The 25,605-nt window shown below is 38.4% G+C and overlaps 1 protein-coding gene across 1 annotated transcript; it reads left to right on the top strand.

Moving 5' to 3' along the window:
• Window positions 1-1,707: 1,707 nt before the first annotated feature.
• LOC122019879 (ubiquitin carboxyl-terminal hydrolase MINDY-3-like) lies at window positions 1,708-22,879 on the top strand. The gene is made up of 7 exons (XM_042577465.1): window positions 1,708-2,394; window positions 6,699-6,777; window positions 10,815-10,969; window positions 11,921-12,041; window positions 12,132-12,317; window positions 21,183-21,254; window positions 21,867-22,879. Exons 1-7 carry the CDS (start codon window positions 1,949-1,951, stop codon window positions 22,674-22,676), a joined length of 1,869 nt encoding a protein of 622 aa, XP_042433399.1. The 5' UTR covers window positions 1,708-1,948; the 3' UTR covers window positions 22,677-22,879.
• The last annotated feature ends 2,726 nt before the right edge of the window (window positions 22,880-25,605 follow it).

Below are 25,605 nucleotides of genomic sequence, written 5' to 3'. Positions count from 1 at the left end.
ATAAGTCAAACTCCGTTCTCATGTACTGTAGTCTGTATATATAATACACTACATCATAACAGAGTTCGACTTACCGGTATGTCAATGCTATTATGGACACTTAGGAGGGTGGCAACTGGCAAGAATTCCGTCCTACGAGGAAGAATTCTCAAAGAGAATGAATTAAATGATAGATAAGGAAGTTCAGTCCGATGCTCAAGAAGATTATTCTATAAATTAAGATTTCAAATATTATATCACATATTTTTATTTATGAGAGTCGGACTACTTTTATAGGATAAGAATTTTCTTTTAAGTTTTTCCCCGTCTCGCAAATATGGCCATATTTTTTAAAATAAATGATCATTATTATCCATCTATGCTGTAGCATTTTTAAAAATATCTAACTAATTAAAAATATCGAACCTTCTATTTACTTAATATTATTTATTCTAAATTTAAATTATTATAAAAAATTTTTATTTAAAGTAATTAATTGATAACTACAATATTGTAGCAGCCAACTTTTATATATATATATATATATATATATATATATATATATATATATATATATATATATATATATGTTACATACTTACTTAATATTATTTATTCTAAATTAAAATTATTATAAAATTTTTTGATTTAAAGTAATTAATTGACAACTACAATATCGTAGCAGCCAACTAATATGCACTGCATTCATAGGAGCTAGTTAATGTTTGCTATATTAATTTTTTGGTGATTTTAAATATTTAAAAATAATTTTAATTATGTTTGTAAAAAATTAATATAAAGGTTGTTTATTTAAACTCAAGGGTGAATTACATTTTACCCCCTGAAGTTTGGTTAAAGTACGAAATGATCTTTATGGTTTAGTTAAAGTAATAAAAAAGTTCCTTGACTGGTCGACGATAGTAGTCAATCAAGATTAAAAAAAAGACATATATATCCTTGCATTTCAACGGGAAAAATGTAAAACAATTTATGAAGCAGTTGAAAATTAACTAAAGTAAAAAATTATTACAATTTGAAAGTCATTCTATTGATCGATTACTTTTTACAGTTTAAAAAATAAAACATAGGAAAGAGGAGTCTAGTTGGGAGCATAAGATAAGGAGAACGACTAATTATGGTTTGGAGCATAAGATAAGGAGAACGGATTTTTGTAATAGATATATTTCAGTAAAGAATTTATAATTAAAGATATTCTGACTCTATGGGTTTAGAATTTATACAATCGATTAGTGAAATGACTCTCTCAAATTATAATAATTTTTTACTTTAATTAATTTTTAGTTACTTTAGATAATCTTTTTTTTCGCTAAAACATAAAAATATATAAATCTTTTTCTTATTTTTACGGATTGATTACTATCATCGACCCGTCAACGGTTTTTTTTTTTTTACTTTAACTAAATCTGAAGGATTTTTTATTACTTTTGAAAGTATAAGATCAATTCATACTTTAACCAAACCTCAGGCGTAAACGGTAATTCGCCCTAAACTTAATTGCGTGTCTATTTTAACTTTTTTCCACCACTAATTCGGGCAATGAACATAATAAAAAGGTTGTTTTAAAAAAATAAAATTAATACAATTACAATCTGCGTAAAACTATCGACAAAACATCGATTGGACGGTGAGTGATCGATTTCCTGTAAAGTCTGGAGGGTATTTTGGTAATCCCGTAAGATGACTCCTTCAAGTGATATTGACCCCCCTCTCTCTCATCGCGTTGCTTCCCGTTCGATCGCGCGAGCTCACAATATTATTTTTCGACGATATCAGTAGGATAGCAATCTCCGCCTGTTCCATCAAGATTTCGACTAGGAATCGAGTGTGGAACTCCAGCTATTCTTGAGATTTGATTCGGTTGATTTATTGGACGCATGATCTAGCGACGGGACGCTGCCGATCGAAACCCTAGTTCCCGGTTTCAGGGGATATTAGGGGGGAATTGGCCATGGTGGATCGAGAGGACGAGGATCTTCAGATGGCGCTGCGGATGAGCCTGCAGAGCTTGCCGCCTGAGGCGAAGCGGAGCAAGCCGCTGGATATAACGGAAGAGTCCGTTGAGGCGACGAACCGGAGAGTGCAGCGCGAGCTCATGGCGACAGCGGCGGAGAAGAGGATCAAGGCCGCCGTGGCTGCTGGAAATAAAAGTGTCAGCCCTGCAAAGCCCGCGAGTGCGGGAGAGGATGTGGGGAATAGGACTGGCTCGATTGCGTCAGTCATTAAGGATCAGACCAGCAGCACGCATTTAGAGAAGTCGGGGGAAGGAGCGGAAGGCATGCGTTTTGGTTTCGGAGAGCCTCTCTCGTTAGCAGATGCCGAGAAGTTGTTTCTCATGGTGTTCGGAAATTGCGTGTCGAGGGATGTTCTAGCACAATGGAGTAACCAGGGAATCAGGTTAACTCGCGAGTTATCTCTGACAATTTTATTCATTTGCTGCATAGGATATCTTTTTGAAATATCATGCGTCAGTTGTGCCTGTAGCTATGGAAATCAGTGTCATTGACCTTATATACATTGTTTCTGTTAGACTTTGGAAGTTTAACAAACTCAAGGGTTGTATTAAAATTAAAGCACTTAAGCTAATGATGCGATAGAAGTTTAAAGTTGTTAATGTATCTTGATATGGTTCTATGTCTTATTCATATTCTTTCAACTTCACAATCTTCTGCATTTTCTTCAGTTTATGATGGTTACTTTAACATCAACTTTAAAATGACTCGTGATATTTGTGAAAATTATACTTTTGATTACACTATGCAGCTAACTTAGGATTATGGTTCGACTTGCCTTTGCAGTAAGTTGTTGAGCATTATTCTTGAAAGATATGTAAATACTAGTTGGTGAGTGAGGTCCATTTTCTTTGTCATGGCGGCTATAAACAAACCTGTTTATGGTAAATGCAAATGGTATATAAGCGCACATAACATTTACTCAAAACTGGGGTGTCTATTTTAACTTTAGAAGGCATGACATTTCTGATTTCAAGTTAATTAGATTGTGGAGAATTCATTCTCTCTTTTTTTCTAAACGAATGTTGAAGATTACTTCCAATGATCACATTTGGTGGAATTTTAATGATACTTTCTCATTCACCTTATTCTTCTGCCGACTATTTTTTGTTTACACTCATTCTGCAAAAGCCAAGTCCTCTTCCATAAGTGTACTCTATATAGTAGGAGGAGTAGCTTCAGCCACTTCATTCTCGTGATTATTGCAATTGGGATAGGTTCTGGCAACCAAGTGTGATTAAGATGTTCACTTAGAATTCATCTGGAAGCAGAAAATGAGATCATAATTCAATGTATATATCATAACAAAAAATTCATTTAGTTTATTATCAATGTAATATAGGTTATACGTGAGCTGTTTCAAGTTGATGAAAATAAGAGTATCTTGTGTGTAAGACAAGGCTGCTGATTGGGCTGCGCAATTTGCTTATTCATTCAAGTACACCTTTTTATCATGTGACAATTTATTTATTTATTTATTTTAAAAATGGATACTTTCATCTATTTGGTCTAGGTATGTTGTCATTTGACTGCAATCTTGTAATGAAGTAGGCAAATTCATATGGGACAAGAAACTGAGCTTTCAGGTTGTTCATGAATCACCAATTCACTGACAATGATTTTGTGTGATTTGTTGTTCCTCGTGTTATGTTTAATGGAGATTCACTTGGCCATAGTTAATGATCTTGCCTGAGAACGCCTTCAAACGAGCCACCGGCGAGTAGGCGTCGATGTTGATTGGGTCGTCGAGCGCCAAACAACGATGAGAACTTGTGGAGAGGTCCGCCAGGGCCTGGTGAGAGAAAATAGGGAAAGAAAGTTAGAATGACAGCCTGAGGTTCCCAGCGCAACCACTTCGATGCCTAAGTCAGTTTCGATGGGGGTGGAGGAAGGAAAACGAAGAGCAGTAGTTAGGGTTTGGATGCGTGTGTGCACGTACCTATGCTCGTAGGATTGGGCTACCTTTTATAAAGTGGCGGTTGTGTTCTCATGATCTCCACATGTTCCGAGATTCCCACTAATGCTACTCACGTCTCCTAAAATAAATGAAGGCGCTGCCCACGACTTCCGGGCTAAACGACAACGTTACCCGCATCTTCCTTGAGTGATGGCAATGCTCGCCTTCGAGTGGGTTTCCTTCGGAGTCGGGGAATCTTTCAGGGAGTTTGGGACCATTCGGAGTCAAGGGGATCCCTTCGGAGTCGGGGAACCTTGCAGACAGTCTGGGCTGCGTGGAGCCAGGGTCCTTCCCGGAGTTAGGGCATTGCAGAATCAGGAAACGACTTTCCATTGACTTTGACAACTTGTACCACGTGACCATCTTTGATTACCTTCTGCATCAGTTAATGTATGGGTCAAAGTGATATGCTATATTGTTCATATAGATAAATGAGGATTCGATCAGGTTTATATGTATACAATGCACTTGGAAAGTTCTGAAATGAGAAAAATATCCCAAATATGCGGGAAGAAATGAGGAAAATTTATTCTAGGATATTATCTTGCTCCTGAAGTCGGGGCATACTACAATTTATGTTTAACCTACTTGAGATCAAAAGTTTGAAGTAAAATGTCTACTATCAATTTCTACATCCACCTAAAGTATTACAAGTTATTCTAAAAAAATGGTTTCTTGATAATTTAGTATTTCTTGTTTGGAACCTATTGATAATGTATAGATCCATCTAGGTATTTCCTTCTTGGTACACCTAGTCTTAAATATGTTCGATTTATAAATATTTTGGATGGATGTTTGCAGGATTATACCTACCATATGCCATAGGTCTACTTAACAACCATATATTGTTGGTGCAATCGTCCTTGGGTTAAGCTTGACCGGTTTGACTAATCTCAGGTTGGTCCGAGCTTGAGTTTCGATGTTTGACAATATGTGAGAGAGAAGTCAAGTAGGTCAAGAAGGACCGGATACTCGACTTGGAAAGTCCTAACTAAAGTTAGACAAGGAAAAGACTAATGGTATGTTAGGCAATAAGAAGTTCTAACTGGAGGTTAGACAATGACAAATCCTAGCATGGCTAGGCAATGGAAGACCTAGGTGGGAACTAGGCAATGGAAGTCCTAGCGGGGCTAGGCGGTGAAAGACCTAGGTGGGAACTAGGCAATGAAAGTCCTAGCAGGGCTAGGCGGTGGTAGTCCAATGGGAAGGTTGGCAAGGGAAAGTCCAAGTGGATCAAGGAGGACCGAACACTTGGTGAGCTAGTTCCAATGGGTTAAGGTTGATTGGATATTGGGCATGGAGAGTCTCGACAGGTCAAGATGTTGAGCAAAGAGAGTCTTGGTAGATTGAGGTCAATCGGATATCAAGAAAGACACGAATGCAGTCTTGAGAGGACTGAATTCAGTGTTACTGATCGATTGGGGTGATGTGCCAATCGATTGGTTCTGATTTTGAATTTAGGGTTGGGCAATCGATTGGTATAATCGATTGGCCCAAAGCAATCGTTAGTGTAATCGATTGAAGGCTTTTTCACGGAACATAGAAGGTGTCGGAATTTATTAGGGCAATCGATTCCGACATCACCAATCGATTAGGGCAATCGATTGGATGGTTTTTGCAAGGAAACATAAAGGTGCTGAATCGATTGGGGCAATCAATTCAACGTGGTTAATCGATTGGGAGTGTTTTCTCACGAAAACAGAAGGTTTCGGAATCAATTCGAGCTATCAATCGATTGGTATGACTCACCAATCGATTGGTCGGGCAAAAAAGTGCCATTTTTCAAGTTTTAAACGATCGATTTGACGTGGTAAGGCCAATCGATTGAGAGGCATTTATAGCCGAAGAGAGACCCTAGAAAAGGGGGTTTTGCGATGTTTTGAAGTGGCCCATTCTTGAGGGTTTGGGAGATAAGTGATGTTGCATTTCCTACCACCAAGAGGCAATCCAAAGTAAGAAAAAAGCCAACAAAGCAAGGAGTCGTTTTCGATTGTATTTGTCTTTGTATTCTCGTTTTCTTGTTGTATTCGGGTAAGAACAGCTTGTACGAGACTTCTCCACCTCCGGAAAGTTTTCGAGAATGAGACATTCATAGTGGAGCTGTGAATGTGAGGAGTGGACCCTTGGATTGGTCACCTCAATGAGGTGAATACCAAATAAAATCCAAGTGTTAGCATTGTGGAGTCTTCTTTTCAAGTTTTCCGCTGCAACATTAAGTTTGAAGAAGCGAAGCGAGCTATTCATCCCCCCGTCTGGCTCATGCGTGTCCTAACATATATTTCCTTATTAGCAATTTTCATCTAGTTTTTAAATGAAATCTGTACTGTCTGTAAAATTTCAAGCAATCAACACAAAGACCTTATACTACTAAGATTTGGCATTGGTCAAAGATAAAAGACATTCACTTGTTGGAGCAAAATCAGCGCCGTACAATAAATATTAATATATTAAATAGACCTTCGTGAGAAATTCTTTGATGCAAATTTAATTTTTGTTGGATTTTATTTACACTTGGTGAATTTGGTAGATGGTTTCTCTTAGGATTACACAACATGATAGCTACATATGTCATGCCCGGATTATCTTGTACTCATAAAATACTAAAATCCCAAGTAGCTATAAATGGTGCAGACTATGGATGAAATCTTCTTTCATTTCTAGTGTGATTGGTCACCCAATGCATTATCTTGTCTTTCTTCTGTAGTTAATTTTGTATGAACTAATGCTTGTAGATTTAGCTCTGATCCGGAGACTTGCATGGGCTTGGTTCAAGAGGAGGGGGGTCCTTGTGGTATCTTGGCCACCATTCAGGTTGTTCTCTTTTTCTTGTTTTGTATGTCTCTTTCATGTTTGATCTCTGAAATCTTTTATTATCTCCTCTTGGTAGTATTTTTCATTTACTTTGGCTACTGTCTTCCATTTTTATCATTTTATGAAATATATACGATTGTTTATGATTTGTGATTTTTTTTTTCTGCTGATCTGTTAAAATCACCAGCCACAGACCAAGATTTTACTGCTTTAAATATTTAATATTACGAAGTAGAGAGTAGCCTCCTTTAATTTTTATTCTATTGATATTTCGACATCTTATAGTTTGTGCACATTACACCCTCCTATAATTGTACTTTGCACCACTCATGTTAAAGAAATTTGTTTGATAAAGAAGTGATGTCACCAGTAACAACTTGTTTGCTTTTTTTTTCTTTCCATTTGATTGCCACACGTATCTAAGGTAAATTTCTATCTAGTTGAATACAGTAGTTTCTTTACACTAGATAATTGAGTTGACTTTTTATATGCAAGGTTTAGCGGTAAATACCATTTTAGCCTCTAGAATTTTACAGTTTTCTGAATTTACCATCAAAGTTTGTTGTCTCAATTCATGGTAATTGTAATCGGACGATTCACGATTTAAATTTTCTCATTCAATCGATTTAAGATGTAAATTCATAGTCAGAATTGATTATGAATCAGTCCAATTTGACGGACTAATACAAAATGAATTGCAAGAGCAATGATTCAACTATCATTATATAAATCCATCTTAATCCCTCATCAACGAATAAAAGGGGCCCTCATAGTAGTTTAGGGTTTAAAATTGCATCCTAGCCATGATTCTTCATCAATTGCTGCTTCAAATTCTCTTTGACACTGCTCACGACCTTGTGTAGCTCCGCCTCCTCCACTGCAACTTTTCCCAGCCAAGCTACCTTTTACAACCCTCAACCATATGATGCCAGTGAAGCCGCAGCTTTATTTCCTAATAGACTTTGATGACAATTTTTTTGCTGGACTTCTCAGTTCAATACATCAACTGAACAGTGGTGGACAATGGAGATTTCCAAGTGCGGATTCAGCCATTCATGTATAAAATTATTTATCTTAAGTTTAGTCATATAAAACTCTTTTTCTTGTAGAAGAATTTAAATTAATGATTTACTTTATTCATGTCAAGGTATATCAGTGTATAACTATTTAGAAGTGTATAATTGTTTTGCAATTTTATTACTGTTGGAATGCTTGATTCTTTTATTGCTGTTTGAACTTAATTAATTTGAAAGTATAAGTATATTTCTTTTATTGCTACTTTGAATTTAATTTGAGCTTACTGCTTGAACATAATTAATTTGAAGAATTAATATAGGTATAATTCTTTTATTACTTTTTGATATTTTGGCAATGTACTTCATCAAACATACTATGGTGTAAAATAAGATGTTCTTATATGTATTAGTATGGTGATTTTTTTTAGTTATATTTATAATTTAACATGAAATTTAGGATTCATCATTTGCAAAATTACGAAAATAATTCATGCTATGAAGATCAACTAATACAATTCACGATATGGACCTCAATTATTTTCGATATGGATCTTAATTAAATCAATTCAATATATAACCTCAATTTGATGACTCTACCCCCCTATAAATTACAAAAGTGCCTCAATTTAGCCCAAACAATCTCAAAATAATAATGTGACATCTCCCATTGAAATAGAATGGTGCTTTATCATCTTGATTTATAACAAATAGAAAATAGATACTAAATCAATTTATTTAGGTCCTATATCTTAAAAATGGTACTTAAATGTAACTTTTTATTTATACTATTAATTGCCTTGGGCTGCTTGAAAGTAATTTTAAAGTTTAGCCAATACAGTCTTATCGGAAAATTACTTTTTATTATTGGTTTGAGGTGGCCTGAGGTTTATTAAATGGTTTTGTGAATTAGAGGAGGCAAAAAAAAAGCAACCCTTGCACGAAGCTCCCGCCATGCTAGGTCTCGGGGAAGGATTCATTGTACGCAACCTTACCCTGCTTTTTTGCAAGAGGTTGTTTCCAGGATTCGAACCCGTGACCTTGTGGGTCACATGGCAACAACTTAAAGTTGTTCCAAGGCTCTCCTTCTGAATTAGAGGAGGCAAATTAAATGAAAATAAGCTTTAGGGTGTAAAAAAAATCTAAAGGTCAAACTAACTTTAACTTTAACTTAACATTTTATCTTATTTTAGAGTTTATTTTATGAAACAAAACCCACCAAGTGGGATAAGGTTTGGTTATTGTTGTCGTTGTTTATGAAATAGGAATTAGCTAGTTTATTTTTAAAGGGAATATATATAAGAAAAGAAGTGGGAAAATTGTTAATATGAATGTGCAAGAATTCTGGAAGATACCCTAGCATATATTTTTCAATAAGAAATAAATATTGATAAGGGTACTACAAATAATATATGTAACAGGAATACGGAGGAGTTTATCATTATGCTTAACTGTAGTACAAATAATTGCATTTTATGAGTCAATGTTAAACAGTTACAAAAAATAAAATGCAAATGTAGTTGACACGAGACGGAGATGTTAAGATGGATGTGGGAGGGTATATCGGGACAAAATGAATTAAAAATGGGTAATTATCAAAATATCCTGATAGTTTTTTTGAACTGCCACCCTCTCAGCTGGGATGCCATGACCATTTCTGGATCACTGGCTGTGAATCGATCCATTTGTTTTTTAGTTCTTAGTTGTTTATGGCACTTCTTGGATTTCATCCCATCCCTAGAAATATGAACTTCTCCTCTTTGTTCTTCATGCAACTGTCTTATTATTATTTTTCTTTTTTGCTGACACTATGTATATAGGATCACTTTCTTAGCTTTTTGCACTTAATGGTATTAAGTTCTTTCTTGTTAGAAAGATATCCATAATTCTACACCTCATAAGTTGAGTAGGATGATTTGTAGCAATTAGAACTGCCATCTTGTGCTGAAAGTTGTTCCCATGTTTGAAGTCACTAAACAAAAAAAACGCAAGAAAAAATGCAAAATTTGAAACAATAATACTACATCGAATGCTAGATAAACTTCAACAATTGTAAATTGCAAGATAAATTCAAAGCTACTTGATTAGTATTTCCCAGATCAATTACAATAGTGATCTAATACTGATCTAATACTCATCATTTCAGTATTTCATCAAACTGAATATCTCAGTATTTTTCAGATTAAATAAATGCTGATGGCTGACCTTAATACTGATTAGACCAGAAGGGGTTACTGTAAGAAAATTAGCTGCTGTGGCATATGAAGGGGTGTTGGGTTGGGAGTGATTGGGAGCAATCGATGTGGAGAGTAAGAAGAGGAAGATGGACAAAAAATTCCCTCAGGAGGAGGGTCCTGTGGTTGTCAGGTCGGAAGCAGCAGAGGAGTTATGCTTGTGGGGTCATGTGGGTTGGGACTTGGGAGAAACAGGAGAGGATTTAGGGTTTGTCTTATTAAGTGAACCAACTATTTCAAAAAGCCAGTTTTTTTTCCTCCATACTAAATCAGACCATCGCCCAGGTGGGCTGCATGTGCACCTAGGCAGGTTATCTGGCCTGCCTTTTAAATGACCTGCTTAAGAGGGTCTGCTTATCCCCTAGGCAAACAGGCCCTCTTCAATTCTGCCTAGGTGGCAGCCTACTCCACTTTTTAAATCATGGGTATGTGAAATGTGCTTCGGTTTCGTTTGAAAGATAATTTATATGATAACTCTTCCTCATTTTATTCTTGCTTCTACATATTATGGAATCTTAAACATGGTTCATTTTACATGAAAAATTCAGTTGAGGTTTGATGCTCCAACTAAATCATTTTTCAATCTAAAATTCATGCATTATTGAGATTATATAATTGTTCTAATGGGCTGTTTGGACTGTACTGCTCATATCTTCTGCCATAGTAATGGGAAATTTAGTACATGGAATTTCATGATATTGGCTGGGTTTATATATTTGGCAAGTTCTGATCTTTCGCATTGTTTTTAGTACTCCAGTGAAGCACAATTTATAATTGATCTTGTTTGCAGGCTTATGTTTTGAAGTATCTACTGTTTTTCTCGCACAATTTTGGTAAAGTGGATGTGAACACACCACTATATGAACTAGGTCAGAACAAAGTTCATCAGGATTCACAAATAGCAAGCAACAATTTTGCATCTATTACTGACTACAAAAAGGAGAGGTGATTGAATTTTCCATTAATGTTTCAATCTGAATTTTTCTTTGTCTTGTGACATTATCTGAACGGTGAATTGTTCTCATCAAAGAGAGAATCCTAGAGTAACGCTTGCACCATAGATTAATGCTTCTAATTGTCTCTTCGGGAATTCTTAAATTATTCAAATTTCGAAACTTTAATCACATATCTTATCAGCACACTATTAATTATATTCTGTGATATAGTCCCTTTACTTTTGAAGAAATACCTGCGTCAGTGTTGATACTGCTAATCCAAGTAGATTTCTGCAAGCTCCACACACTTTTTCATATGCTTAAAAGAAATGGAAATTTTGTCTCATCACAATCAATTGTACTAATTTCACTGGAAGGTGGCATAAGAAATTAAAGGGCATTGCTTCATTGAACAAGTGGAGAAGAAAAAATTAAGGAATTGTGAGATGAAATAGAAGCAAGGACAGAATATTTGACAAGCAGGAGATAACCGAGTGGTAATGATGCTACAAGAATGGGATTGCACCGTTATGCAGAATACACTTACTCCAGAAAACAAATTAATGAACAAAATTCCTGAAGAGTTTTTTTTTTTTTCCATTCATATGTGGTCATATACTATTTATGAAAGGCATGATTGATTGTCAATTATGAATTATAGAAGTAACTTCATAAATTGTCTTGCCTTGAAATCTATAGTCTTATCAAAACCACAGGGAAAGGTGAAAATTCGTAAACTAGCCAATTAGGACTTGACCAGCAACTAATACCCCCGTTTGACTGTGTTTTGTTATGTTTAGTTCTCAGAGATAACTTTTGATCTAAATCTAACCAAAGTCATGACAAGTTCTTTGATTAGTGTTGATAAGAACCTGAGTTATAATCAACTTATGAGTTATTCCTTTTCTTCAATGGCGTAATTTTGGGCATGAAGACCTAATAACATGCTTTTTTGTTTCAGAGCTTTGGTTTACAGTATGGCTGAAATATTATTCCTATGTGGAAGCGGTAAACAGGCTGTGGTTGCAACCATAGGAGTTGACTGCCGTGATCTGGAGGGATCTGAAGGTGATCAAAGTGAGGTGACTATCTCAACTATCTCCTTATTGTCTTTTTGGTTTTCATGCATATGCTATCTTATATCACTATTTGTGGTTTCTGCATGTAAGTAGGTGTTAGCAAAAGCTCTGAAAGATCTCTCTATTGCAACTGCTTCAGATTTGCAGAAAATTTTAAGAATTAGTACATACAGTTCACAAGCAACTGCAATGCGTCAACTCATAAAAACACTTCCTTTGTTTCAAAGCCGCATGGGAGCAATGTTGTTCCTTATATCTGCTCTACTTTCAAGAGGACTGGTATGCATAATTGTCAGCATATTTTTCTTTGCATACCCTTTTGTGACATGAAGTATCATTAAATTTCCACTACCTTGTTTGTGTACTTTTTGGGGGAAAATGAGAGAATTAACCATATTATTGTTGATTGCATTTATCTCATATGCAATCCTATATTTATATGCAACCAACACTCAATGTTTAAAATCAATGTTGTATCTTGAGTCTTGACTGGGTTAAACTTAAAGAGAGTATAGATGGTCATCCAATCAAACTTAATATGGGTATTGAACAATAGAGTTCTTCCAGGCCACTTAAGCTTTAAAAAGGGGTCATACAATCAAAGTAAAAACTAGTAGTTTATCTATATAGAGAAGTTATTTTAATTCTTGGAAAGATTAGTATTATGTTGTAGTTTTAAGAGTAACATGTTTAATAGATTCATGAATGAATGAATTAGGGCCTCACGGGCGTAGCCAAGTTGGTACTTGGGTGTGGAGTTGCCACAATAGGTCTTGAGTTCAAATCGTGGGGTTTTACCTCGTGCTAGGCCCCTTCACCTAGGAGGCTGCTCGGCTGGCTGAATGACCCTTGTGATTTACTTCCTTCCAATGTGCTTGGGGCGGTCTTGGAGGAACCCGGGGTGAAAATTATCATCTTTTTTGCCACAATGAATGAATGAATTAGGAACTTAATGTTAGGACCAAAAGTAGCTAGAGGGGGGGGTGAATAGCTCGTCGCGTGCTCGTTGCTCGGTGTTGCTTGTTTCTTCAAGAATGCGCAGCGGAAAATACAGAAACAAACACAAACACGCTAACACTAGGATTTTACTTGGTATCCACCTCACAAGAGGTGACTAATCCAAGGATCCACACCAACGCACACACCCTCCACTATGAATAACACTCCTTTATGGTAACTACCAAAGGCGGAGAAGCCCTACAACACTCTCAATACAAGAAGAAGAAAGGGAAATACAAGTTAAGCAAAAGCTTACAAGATGTGCCGTAAAAACCCTAACCCTAACTTCTTCCTCTTGCAATAGATCCGCCTCTTGACTTGGAAAGCCTCCAAGAACCTTCAAGAACCGGCGATCACGTGCTTGTAGAGAGCTGTGGAGGAATGAATCCGAGAAGAGCTCGTGAAGAGATACCGAAGACCGCTCGCCTGCGGCTTTAATCCCGACGCAGTCGGATCCCGATCGATTCGAATGTTCGAATCGATCGGGAGGCTGGATCGATCCACGGATCGATCCGAGCTTCTGATACGCGAAAGCGCTGGATCGATCCACGGATCGATCCGGCGCTTATCGCGCGAAGCAGCCGCGTCGATCGATGGATCGATCGGGACCTCGATCGATCCACGGATCGATCCGAGTTTCTGACTGGAGAATCTGATCGATCCACCGATCGATCCACTGGATCGATCCACGGATCGATCCGACTTGGTTTTGCCCAAAACCAAGTTCCAAACCTCCCTAACCAACATCCGGCCAACCTCGACTGTTGGTACATCACGCCGCATCCGGTCACTCCTCGACCGCCAGACTCCCCACAGTGTCCGGTCAATCCTTCGACCCACTTGGACTTTTACTCGTCGTGCAAGTATCCGGTCACTCCATCGACCTACTTGGACTTCCACCGATGTCTGGTCAACCTCGACCCATCTGGTCTTCCTTCCTCGCCAAGTATCCAATCAATCCTTTGACCTACTTGGACTTCCCAACACCGGACGTCCGATCATCCTCGATCCATCCGGATTTTCCTCGCCTGGCTTCACTCACCGGGGCTTTCACCTAGCTTTACTCACTGGGTTTTCCATCCGCCTAGCTTCACTCACTAGGACTTTCACCGGCTTCACTCACCGGGGTTTCCATCCGCCTAGCTTCACCACTAGGACTTTCATCCGCCCACTCACCAGGACTTTTCTCTGCCCGGCTTCACTCACCGGACTTTCATCTCGCCGGCTTCACTCACCGGGACTTTTCTTCTGCCTGGCTTCACCGGACTTTCATTGCCTAACATCCCGTTAGGACTTCCAGTCAAGTATCCAACAACCTTGATCTACTTGACTTTTCTTCAATCAATATCTTATCACAAACATCTAAACCCAAACCAAGACTCACCTTGGTTACCAGGTCAACCTTGACCGAGGGAATATGCACCAACAATCTCCCCTTTTGATGTTTGACAATACAATAACACTTACAATCCCATATGTAAGTTAGGCTAATCCCATAGCCTCCTTCTTGCCACTAGGTAATGAAAGCATAAATTAAGCTCTTCATTCTCCCCTAAGAGGGCAAACTCCCTCTAGGTAATGAAAGCCTAACTTACTCCCTTTCATGAGTCCTTTCATTCTCCCCCTATGACCTTCCCATAGGTAATGAAGGACTAAGCTTAACCATACATTCTCCCCCTATTGGCACACATCAACCCATCGTTGGACACACATCAACCTATGCTCCAATTCTGGGCACACTTCAACAAATCCATTTGTTGAAGACTCTCCCCGAAGAGTTGCTCATCGTTGTTCACAACATCACTCGTTGTGATCAACACGATAATGAAGGTCCCATACCCTTCATTTATCCTTAACGTCTCCCTCAATGTAGACAACTACTCAACCTTGAGCATTATCTACCACTTGAGTGTCCACTTGAAATAATGAGGATATCCACTCCCCATTTCTCCCCATTTCAAGTTTAAATGCTCAACCTTGAGCAAGTTCACAACAGAAGGTTAACCACCTTCCAAGGTTCATGAAAAATAATTTTCATGTCTTTAAAGAGTCCCTCCCCCTAAAGACATGGTGGTAACTTCTGTCATTGCACCAACAATGACTTGGAATCCCTAAACCTTTAGGAAACCCAAATTTAGAAGTTTTGAGGTTCAAATATTCAAAATTTGAGACAACCTCAACCTAAACTTCTACTTAGTCTTCGTTAACCAATCCATCCTTGTTTTCAACATGAAAACACCCTTTGTATGTATACAAATGTATTTAAGGGGTTTGGAATGGTTACCTAGACTCGAAGAGGTTCAAAGATGCTGAAATCAGGCCTTCCCAGCCAAAATCAGCAACTTGGATCGATTGAAGTTGGGTTCCAATCGATTGAACCTTTATGAATCGATCCACGGATCGATTCAGACTCCCTGGATCGATCGGCTGATCGATCCAGCGAGCTTCTGCTCGCGGGAATTGCCATTTGAATCGATCCACGGATCGATTCAGGAACTCCAATCGATCCATGGATCGATCGAAGCTCTGATAGTTGCTGAAATTCCATTTCAGTCAACTTCAGAAACCCCTAGAAAATTCTACAAAAATCCAAAAATTATGAAATTTCGTGTAGACATTATTTAGGGCATACTTAATCATGGAAAAATAGTTTTCTATGAAAATACATCATATTTTCAAAGATTGACACAAACTTGAAAACTTGCAAAAACTTTAGTGTTTTTCTTCAAGTTTGTGTCTAACTATTCAATGGTGATTACTATCAAAAGATAGCCTTCATCAAGGTTTTCCAAAAACATTTTAAAAACATTTTCAAAACCAATATCCCATCATGTTCCTTGGGCTTAATGCACATGACTTGTACATTAGTTTTCCCAATGATGGGAAAACACATAACTATGTGTTTTGATGAATCTAAAACTCAGAAGAATGCACTAAATCAACATCTTGAGTTTTGTTCATCATCCTAACATCTCACTTGTATCTAATGTGCACTAAAACACATACAAGTCACCTTATAGTCTTTGTGAGATGTAGGATTTTGGTTTTGCCCTATTCTAGGGATCATGCATATCTATCTAGGCATTTTGAGAGGTAGACATCCACAAAGGATGTCACTTGTTGATTTACTTGTTAAACAAATGTCACTTGTTTAACTAATGCCATATGTCCTTAATTTTTAAGGAAATAAACATAATGCATGATAATGTTATGGCATACATCAAAATAAAATAGCTTTCAAAAGAAAGATTCCTATAACTACATGATGTATGTATGGCATGACATGGTATTTTTGTATTTTTCATGATAAGTCATGAATGCAAAATACAAATAAGATAAAATATGATGTCATGGCATATGATGGGCAAACAATCATGGCAAGATTTAGCATAAATAAAATATACCTAGATTAACTATCTAAGTATCCTTAAAGTCTTAGCTAAACTTACAACTTAAATCTAGATTGCCCTAAAGTGCTTCAAGAAAATGCCAAAGCCTAAGTTTGCATTTCTTATTCCCTTGATTAATTTATGCCAATTAAAATTAAGTATATTCCTCAAATGTTGGCATATTCCATTTTTCCACAAGAGTAGCACTTTTAAATTAAGGCTCGGATTGCCTTAAATTGCCTAAGAACATACCAAAATCCCAACTTGATAGTTCTTATGAATTTCCCAATATGTGCCATTTAAGATTAAAATCAATTCTTCCACCATTAGGCACATTTTACTCTTTCAAGGAGTAAATAATAATTCCATTTCATTTTCAAAGGTTAACAAAAACCTTGAAAATGCTCCTTGAGTGTCAATTTCCTCAAAGTTGGGTTAACTACCCTTCTAATCGGAGTTGACACTCTCTAACCCATCTATGGGGTAGAGAAGATGCTCCTAGGAATCCAACACCTATTGGTGCTCCTTGGATGCTCTAGGTACTCACTAGGGATAACTTCCCTAGATACCTTCCTAGTGACCTTGTTGGGCTTCTTAGAAGCCTTGGTCACATTTTCTAGGTCAACTCTAGGGATAACCTCCCTTGTGACCTTGTTTGTGACTTTCTTAGACTTCTTAGAAGTCTTAGTCACATTTATTGCAAAAATACTCTTAGGGATGACTTCCCTAGTATTTTTGGCTTGACCACTAGACCTAGGGTTTGTTCCATAACTATATGGAACTCTATGGCAAGAGGGCACATCCTTCTTAGCCTTTGGTTTGTATCCCAAACCTCTATGGCCATTAGATGACCTTTGTGCTCCTAGACCTAGGTTATGCTCATTTTGCCCTAATAGGATATTTTCCATCCTTTTTAGGGTCTTTTCCATTTTATCAAGTCTTGACCTCAAGACTTGATTTTCTCTCACTAAGTCCTTAGTTTTTGGTTTTTCATTTGATCCATGAGCATTTTTGTTTCTAGGCTTGTATCTTACATCCTTAGAGTTATCGCCTAGGTTTTTACCTACATTCCTAGCCTTATGGATAGTAGTTTTGGCATGTAGGGCCACATGCTTTTCCTTAAAGCCCTCATGCTTCCTATTCTTATGGTAAATCGCATTAAAATGATAAAAGTTAGAACTATCATGCTTTTTACCATAATGTAAAGGGGTAGGCTCAATAAATGTTACCTTCTTCTTTACCTTGGAGGCTCCCCCTTGCCTAATGCCTCCTTGAGCCTTGACCATCTTCTTCCCCTTAGGGCATTGACTTCGGTAATGCCCTTTTTGTTGACACAAAAAGCACACAATGTGCTCCTTGCTCTTCTTTGTCCCGGGGGTGGTCTCCTTGGGCTTCTCCTTGCCCTTTTGTGCCACTTGGCCCTTCTTCTTGGCCAAGTTGGGACACTTGCTCTTATAGTGCTCATGTTCCCTACACTCAAAACATATTATATGATTTTTATTATTAATTGAAATATTTATACCTTTGCTTGTAGGGGTGGCATCTTTTTCTTTGGATCCGGAGGTAGAAGCTTCCTCTTGATCGGACCTTGATTCTCCTCCATTTGATTTTTCTTGACTTGTGGAGGTAGAATCTACTTCCTCCTCTTCGTCTCTTGACCCGGATGTGCTTCTCCTTCCTCTTGATCCGGCTCGGATTGCTCCCCTCAATCCTGAGGTGGAGGCTTCATCATCTTGAATATGAAACAAGGAGTACGCTCCCTCCTTGTCCCTTCGTTGCATTCCCTCGAGGATGAAGCTTCTGGATTTCCTCTTCTGGAGGTCGAGCATCTATCAACCTCGGAATCCTCCTTTTGGTCTTGCTCCATAGAGTCACCCTCTTTGGATTCTTCATGATCTTGTACAGTGGAGGGATCTCTTGAAGCGTTGCCCATTTGCTCCAAAGCTCCTCGGCATCTTCGAATTCTCCAACTCGAGCCAAGATGTGGCTAGGCAATAAGTTGACCAGAAGCTTGGTCACTTTGTCATTTGCCTCGCCCCTTTGAATTTGCTCCGAGCTCCATCCGCTTTACTTGCCCTTGGAGTTTGTTGGAGCTTTGAAGCCTTCCATTAGAGCAAACCATCGCTCCATCTCCATCATAAGAAAATTTTCGATTCTTGATTTCCAAGAATCGAAACTCATGGAAGTGTATGGTGGAGCCACCCTTGTATCAAAACCAAGTCCATCTTGGAATTGCATCTCAAGTCGAGCTTCGAATTCTTTGACTTTGATGAATTTGCTCCACTTCTTCACCCTCTAGCTTTTGTTGTTATGCTTGACCCTTCCGGCGATGATTCCGTGAAGAGCGGCCTCGCTCGATACCACTTGTTAGGACCAAAAGTAGCTAGAGGGGTGAATAGCTCGTCACGTGCTCGTTGCTCGGTGTTGCTTGTTTCTTCAAGAATGCGCAGGAAAATACTGAAACAAACACAAACACGCTAACACTAGGATTTTACTTGGTATCCACCTCACAAGAGGTGACTAATCCAAGGATCCACACCAACGCACACACCCTCCACTATGAATAACACTCCTTTATGGTAACTACCAAAGGCGGAGAAGCCTACAACACTCTCAATACAAGAAGAAGAAAGGGAAATACAAGTTAAGCAAAAGCTTACAAGATGTGCAGTAAAAACCCTAACCCTAACTTCTTCCTCTTGCAATAGATCCGCCTCTTGACTTGGAAAGCCTCCAAGAACCTTCAAGAACTGGCGATCACGTGCTTGTAGAGAGCTGTGGAGGAGCTGGAATGAATCTGAGAAGAGCTCGTGAAGAGATTCCGAAGACCACGCTCGCCTGCGGCTTTAATCGACGCAGCGGTCGGATCCCGATCGATTCGAATGTTCCGAATCGATCGGGGGCTGGATCGATCCACGGATCGATCCGAGCGTCTGATTCGAAGAAGCGCTGGATCGATCCACGGATCGATCCGGCTATTCCAATCAAGACATTCCGATCGATCGGCTGATCGATCGGGACCTCCGGATCGATCCACGGATCGATCCGTGCTTCGTCACTGGAAGAATCTAGATCGATCCACCGATCGATCACGACTGGATCGATCCACGGATCGATCCGACTTGGTTTTGCCCAAAACCAAGTTCCAACCTCCCTAACCAACATCCGGTCAACCTCGACTGTTGGTACATCATGCCTCGCATCCGGTCACTCCCTTGACCGGCAGACTCACCAGTGTCCGGTCAATCCCTTCGACCCACTTGGACTTTTACTCGTCGTGCAAGTATCCGGTCACTCCATCGACCTACTTGGACTTCCACCGATGTCTGGTCAACCTCGACCCATCCGGTCTTCCTTCCTTGCCAAGTATCCAGTCAATCTCTTGGACTTCCCACGGATGTCCGATCATCCTTGATCCATCCGGATTTTCCCTTGCCTGCACTCACCAGGGCTTTCACCTAGCTTTACTCACTAGGGTTTTCCATCTGCCTAGCTTCACTCACTAGGACTTTCACCTGGCTTCACTCACCAGGGTTTCCATCTGCCTAGCTTCACTCACTAGGACTTTCATCTGCCTGGCTTCACTCACCAGGACTTTTCTTCTGCCTGGCTTCACTCACCAGGACTTTCATCTGCCTGGCTTCACTCACCAGGACTTTTCTTCTGCCTGGCTTCACTCACCAGGACTTTCATTTTGCCTAACATCCCAGTTAGGATTTCCTGGTCAAGTATCCAGTCAACCTTGACCTACTTGACTTTTCTTCAATCAATATCTTATTGTCAAACATCTAAACCCAAACCAAGACTCAGCTTGGTTACCCAGGTCAACCTTGACCTGAGGGATATTGCACCAACACTTAATTGCTTTGTACTAGGGTCACAAGTTTTCTCACCTAATAGGTGTCCCCACCAGTTGTAGCTACTCCAAATATGGAAGCAAATATGGATGGGTAGTTAAATTCCTTCCCACACCACTGCCGTCCTTATTGCTCAGGGGCAAATTTTAGAAATCGTTGTGTTGATCATTGTAGAGGTGCAATGATAGTGACTGTGTAGCTGAGTTGGTGGTCTAAATATGGAATTACTAGGGATTTTACATTGTGCCTGTACCCTAGTGACTGGCAATGATAGTGACTGTAGTCTAGTGCTGCAAGTAAGATGACTGAACGAGGATCCATTGTATGAGAAAAAAAAGGGTTTAACTACCTGGAAGCTGGGTACACTACGGTTTCAAATCAGACCAGAAAAGTGACCTTGGTAGGTACTATACTAAGATACAAATTTGGTTGGTCGATTTAACTAATGAGAAGATTTTTTACATTGACAAAGCTTTCTGCCTCTGGCCTATAGGCAAGTTTAACTTTCCATTTTATTAAATTAATCATGGTTTACACACCATACAAAACATGAAGCATAATGTTCATATCTTTTTTTTAGTTGGCAACTTGCTTCTAGGGTTTATTTTATCTTTTGGTTCTGGGTTTTTGTAGTAACTATGTGGCTGCTTAATATTGGACCAATATTTAGGAGAGTAGTCATTGTTGCAAACTGATGAAATATTTATATCATTCTTTTTATCTAATCATATGTTCATCATCGGAATCACAACTGAATAACTGGATAGTGCATCCACAGTTAATTGCTAAAATAGCAATTGTTGGATATGTAAATGGAATAAGTATTTTAGTTTGTGCTTGGAACCTATTTGGTATTTGGAAAGACCTGTTGCCGAAGTTTCTTTCATCATTTATTCCAGGAGTCCATTCAGGCAGATAGAGATGACCCTAGCCAGCCATTGGTCACAGCTCCATTCGGGCATGCCTCACAGGTATATATCATTTCCTCACAACTGCTCATGCTGGAAGATTTTTATTTCACAAAATTTTCATGATTTCCAATAGTTTACTGAAAAAAAATATGAAAGATATTATAAAATTGTGATAGTTGTACAAATGTTGCCATTGCACAGAGGTAATCTCCCTTTTTGAGTAAATGTGTCCCTCTGGTGAGGATCATACTGTCGTGGTCAATCATATGAATCTCTGTTCAATGCAAAGTAAATCTGCTGCTGACTGAGTGCATCTAAAACTTGTTACTTGAGTGATTGTACAAAGTACTTTCTCTTATTGCCTTGATGTATATTTTCCTGTAATTGGTACCCACCACTTCTTTCCTACTAAACCTTTTTACTCTGGATTCTTGTATATCTTTTACTTCTGTTATTCATGGTAATCCTTTTGCATTTGGTTTTCCAACCACGTACTAACATGCTAAATAGAGAGATTGAAACAATTGGGTCCCTGTTTTTCTATACTACGATCACATGCACTTCCCCTTGAAAACCCTAGTGACCCTGAAAATTGCTAAGTTGTGCTTCAGGAATTTATAATCCGCAAATCCTAATACATTTCCATCTAATTCTTGTAACCGGTTATCACAGGAAATTGTAAATCTGCTGATTTGTGGAGAGGCTGTGTCCAATGTATTTGATGGCCGAATGGATGTTGGTGATGGCTTGTTCGTGAAAGGTGTAGCTATGACCCCAGAGATTGGGTTCCTTTTACTTCTGGAATCTCTCAATTTTTGCAAAGTTGGTCAGCATCTAAAATGCCCTAGATGGCCCATATGGGTAGTGGGTAGCGAGTCACATTACACTGTTCTTTTTGCTCTCAATCCGGCCGTGCAAGAAGAGAATGAGCTGGAAGAGCGAGAGTCAAAGATTAGGAAAGCATTTGATGCCCAGGACCAAAGTGGTGGCGGAGGGTTTATTGGTGTGGAAGGATTTCAACAAGTCCTCAGGGAGGCAAACATCAACCTTCCTCCTGCAAAGTTTGATCACCTCTGCAGTTCAGAGTTCATAGTGTGGAGTGAACTCTGGCAGGTGCTGTTAGAATTAGATAAAAGTTGTGGAGGCCTAAAGGACTCATCCGGATTAATGGGCAAGAAGCTATTTGATCTCTACCATTTTAATGGCATTGCAAAATCAGTATCCAGCAGTACTGCCGGCGGTGAGAGCCCCCTGCAGAAGCCAAGGCTCTGTAAATTGAGCGTGGTAGTGCCACCTCGATGGACACAAGAAGAGTTTCTCGCCGATGTGGTAAGTAGCTCAGGCAATGAGCAAAGTGTGAGAGATCCAGGGATTTTAGAGCTCAATCAGCTACCTCAGCATGCACCGCTAGTTGACTGCATCAGAACTCGTTGGCCTCGAGCTGTGTGCAGTTGGGTTGGAGATGCCCCAAGTATTGTGTAAAACCAAGAGCCAATCGACACATCCTGAAGGAAAACGCCCAGATGCCTAAAGTTGTCTGATTGTTGTAATGCTACTGTCAATTTGTTTATTTATGAGAAGTGTAATTTTGTCTCCGGACTGACATTTGAGTTCTTTTCTTGTCATATTTATGACCAGCTCAAAAAAAAATCTCAGCCGTTTGGCACGAGTTGATATTTAAGAAATTATATATTTCTAACACGAATATTTATTAGTTATTATGGAAGAAACTACAAGTATGATTTTTTAAATATTAAGTTATTAAACGGAAACAACTAAATTAAAATTAGATAAGAAAAAAACAAAATTAGAGTTAAACAAACAAAGCAGTTATTTCAAACCGTTTTAATTACTGATAATGAACTCGCATATACCAACCCAAGCATTAGTGTTGATTATTAGATTCAACCCTTTTTTTGTTTTTAGGAAAACAGTATGGCGATGATCATGTATCGTTAAAAGGTAGAATTAAGCCTCCAAGGCGCACCATAAACGGTAGACAATGGATCGATTTTTAAAAAATGACAATTTATGATTTATCACATTATACGTCTAATATTTGTATACTTATATTTACTTTCATCCATATCCGTAGGGTCAGTACTAGGAGACCGTTAAAAATGACATATTTACCTTTAAAAGGTAGAATTAAGTCTAATTTCCCTGTGGCAAGCTCCTTTACTTCACTTAAGAAATCTAGAGAAAATTTAATTAGTTTACTTAAAAAAAATCCATGAATAAAATAAATGATAAAAATTTTAAACAATTATATTAAAAATTAAATATAAAAGAAGAAGAACAAGACATTTATAGAATAATAAGAAATGAAGACAACATATTTTATCTAAATAAAATATATTAAAAATGAATGTAATAGGGTATTAAGTAAATGATAAAGAAATAAAAAAAAGTGATGAAAAATATATTTTTATCAACTTTTTAATAAATGTTTAAATAACCAACATAACTTACGTAATTTAACTAAGTCAAATGAGTATACAAAGTTTAATTTTTATCTTAAAATTTAAACTTTAAAAGTAAAATAAACTTTAAATGGGATACACAATGGAAAAGTTGTTTGACCAGATGATATTTCAATAGAGGTACGGAAGTGCCTAGAGGAATAAGGTATTAAATGATTTACAAAATTATTTAATATGATATTAAAAATGAAAATAATATATAATCAATGGAGAATACTGTTAGGATCGGTTGAGCTAGAGGGGGGGGTGAATGGCTCACTTCTTTTTCTGATTAACTTTGTTTTGCACAGCGGAAATCTGAAGGCAATGCTAACACCGTTATTTACTTGGTATCCACCTCCTCAAGGAGGTGACTAATCCAAGGATCCACACCACTCACACTCTTTCACTATCGAAAACCCTCCTTCTCGGAATTACACCGAAGGTGGAGAAACCTTAACAGAAATACACCTCTCCCTTTTCTTCAAAATAAATATCACAAAAGCTACAAAGAAGAAGTAGAGAAGGATTACAAGATTTAACCAGCTTCTTCTTTGCAGGTGAGATTTCAGTACGTAGTAGTGAGGAGCTTGGACCCTTTGCTTTGAATCTTTATCACTTGAGAGCTTTCAAAAGGCCTGGAGAGCAATGGAACAGTATAGTGTTTTTTTTTGTATCTGTTTTCCCGTTTCTTTCCGTGCTTTATACGTTGAGAAAACTAGCCGTTTCTCACGCCGCCGTCGCCGTGGATCGATTGAGGTCATATTCCAATCGATTCACAACTATCCGTTGGAAGCCATCGCGTCAAGATCAACGGTGCAGATTCTTTTATTTGACTTGGATCGATTGGGGCAGCGTTTGAATCGATTCAAACGCTTGCTCATGAATTTAGCAGCTGCGTGAATCGATCGGCCGATCGATTCAATAACTTGAATCGATCGGCTGATCGATTCGAGTTTCTGACTTCGTGACTCAGCGGATCGATCGGCCGATCGATTCAATCCCTGAATCGATCGGTGATCGATTCAGACGAGAATGTTCACGGATCGATCGGCCGATCGATTCAGTCTGAATCGATCGGTGATCGATCCAGACGCTTTCTAGAAACTTTACCAATCGATCGACCAATCGATTGCCATCCAATCGATCGGTGATCGATTGAACTGAGCCAATCGACCATGTCTCGAATTGATTTTCCAATCGATCTCTGACAGTGAGCCTATCACACACATAATCTTGTGACTTGCAGGAGGTTTCTCTTGCCAAGAATCCGGTCCCCGACCTTCTTGGACTTCTCTTGCCTTGCATCTGGTCTTCTGACCTGCAAGAACTCTTTTTGCCAAGAATCCAGTCCTCGACCTTCTTGGTCTTCTCTTGCATCTGGTCTTCTGACCTGCAAGAAACTCCTCCTGCAAACTCACAATGCATGTTAGTTCCACCGTATTAACCTAAACTTAAATAAATGTCAACACATTGAAACTTCCAGGGCATGATTGCACCAACAATCTCCCCCTTTTTGATGTTTGACAATCTATTTAAGTTTAGGCTAATTTCCAATACAACGATAAATAATGATTGTAGCTTGCTGAAATAATAATTGCATAATTGCAGTAAGCTTGATTTTAATTTACTACGATAGGCATAAGCAATAAGCATGAACTTCAACATAGATCTCCCCCTTTGTCAAAAATCAAAAGCGAATAACTCCCCCTCAATAAGTGCACAAGGCAAATATGATACATCCAAGGAATGCTCCCCCTAAAACACATATATCAACAGAACATAACAACACTGAAATGTAGAATCAAAAGGAGAGTGTAGCAAAAAAATATCATACATTCAAAATAAAATAGAGTTCACAAAAAGGACTCCAGAATAACCATCCATACAACAAATAAAAACATATCATATAGGAACATAAAACTCGATAAGCTCGTCGCCAGGAGGAG

Source organism: Zingiber officinale, chromosome 9A (assembly GCF_018446385.1).
Source record: "Zingiber officinale cultivar Zhangliang chromosome 9A, Zo_v1.1, whole genome shotgun sequence".
In the NCBI taxonomy this organism is placed as follows: Eukaryota; Viridiplantae; Streptophyta; class Magnoliopsida; order Zingiberales; family Zingiberaceae; genus Zingiber; species Zingiber officinale.
This window is presented reverse-complemented; position numbering and strand designations above follow the sequence as displayed.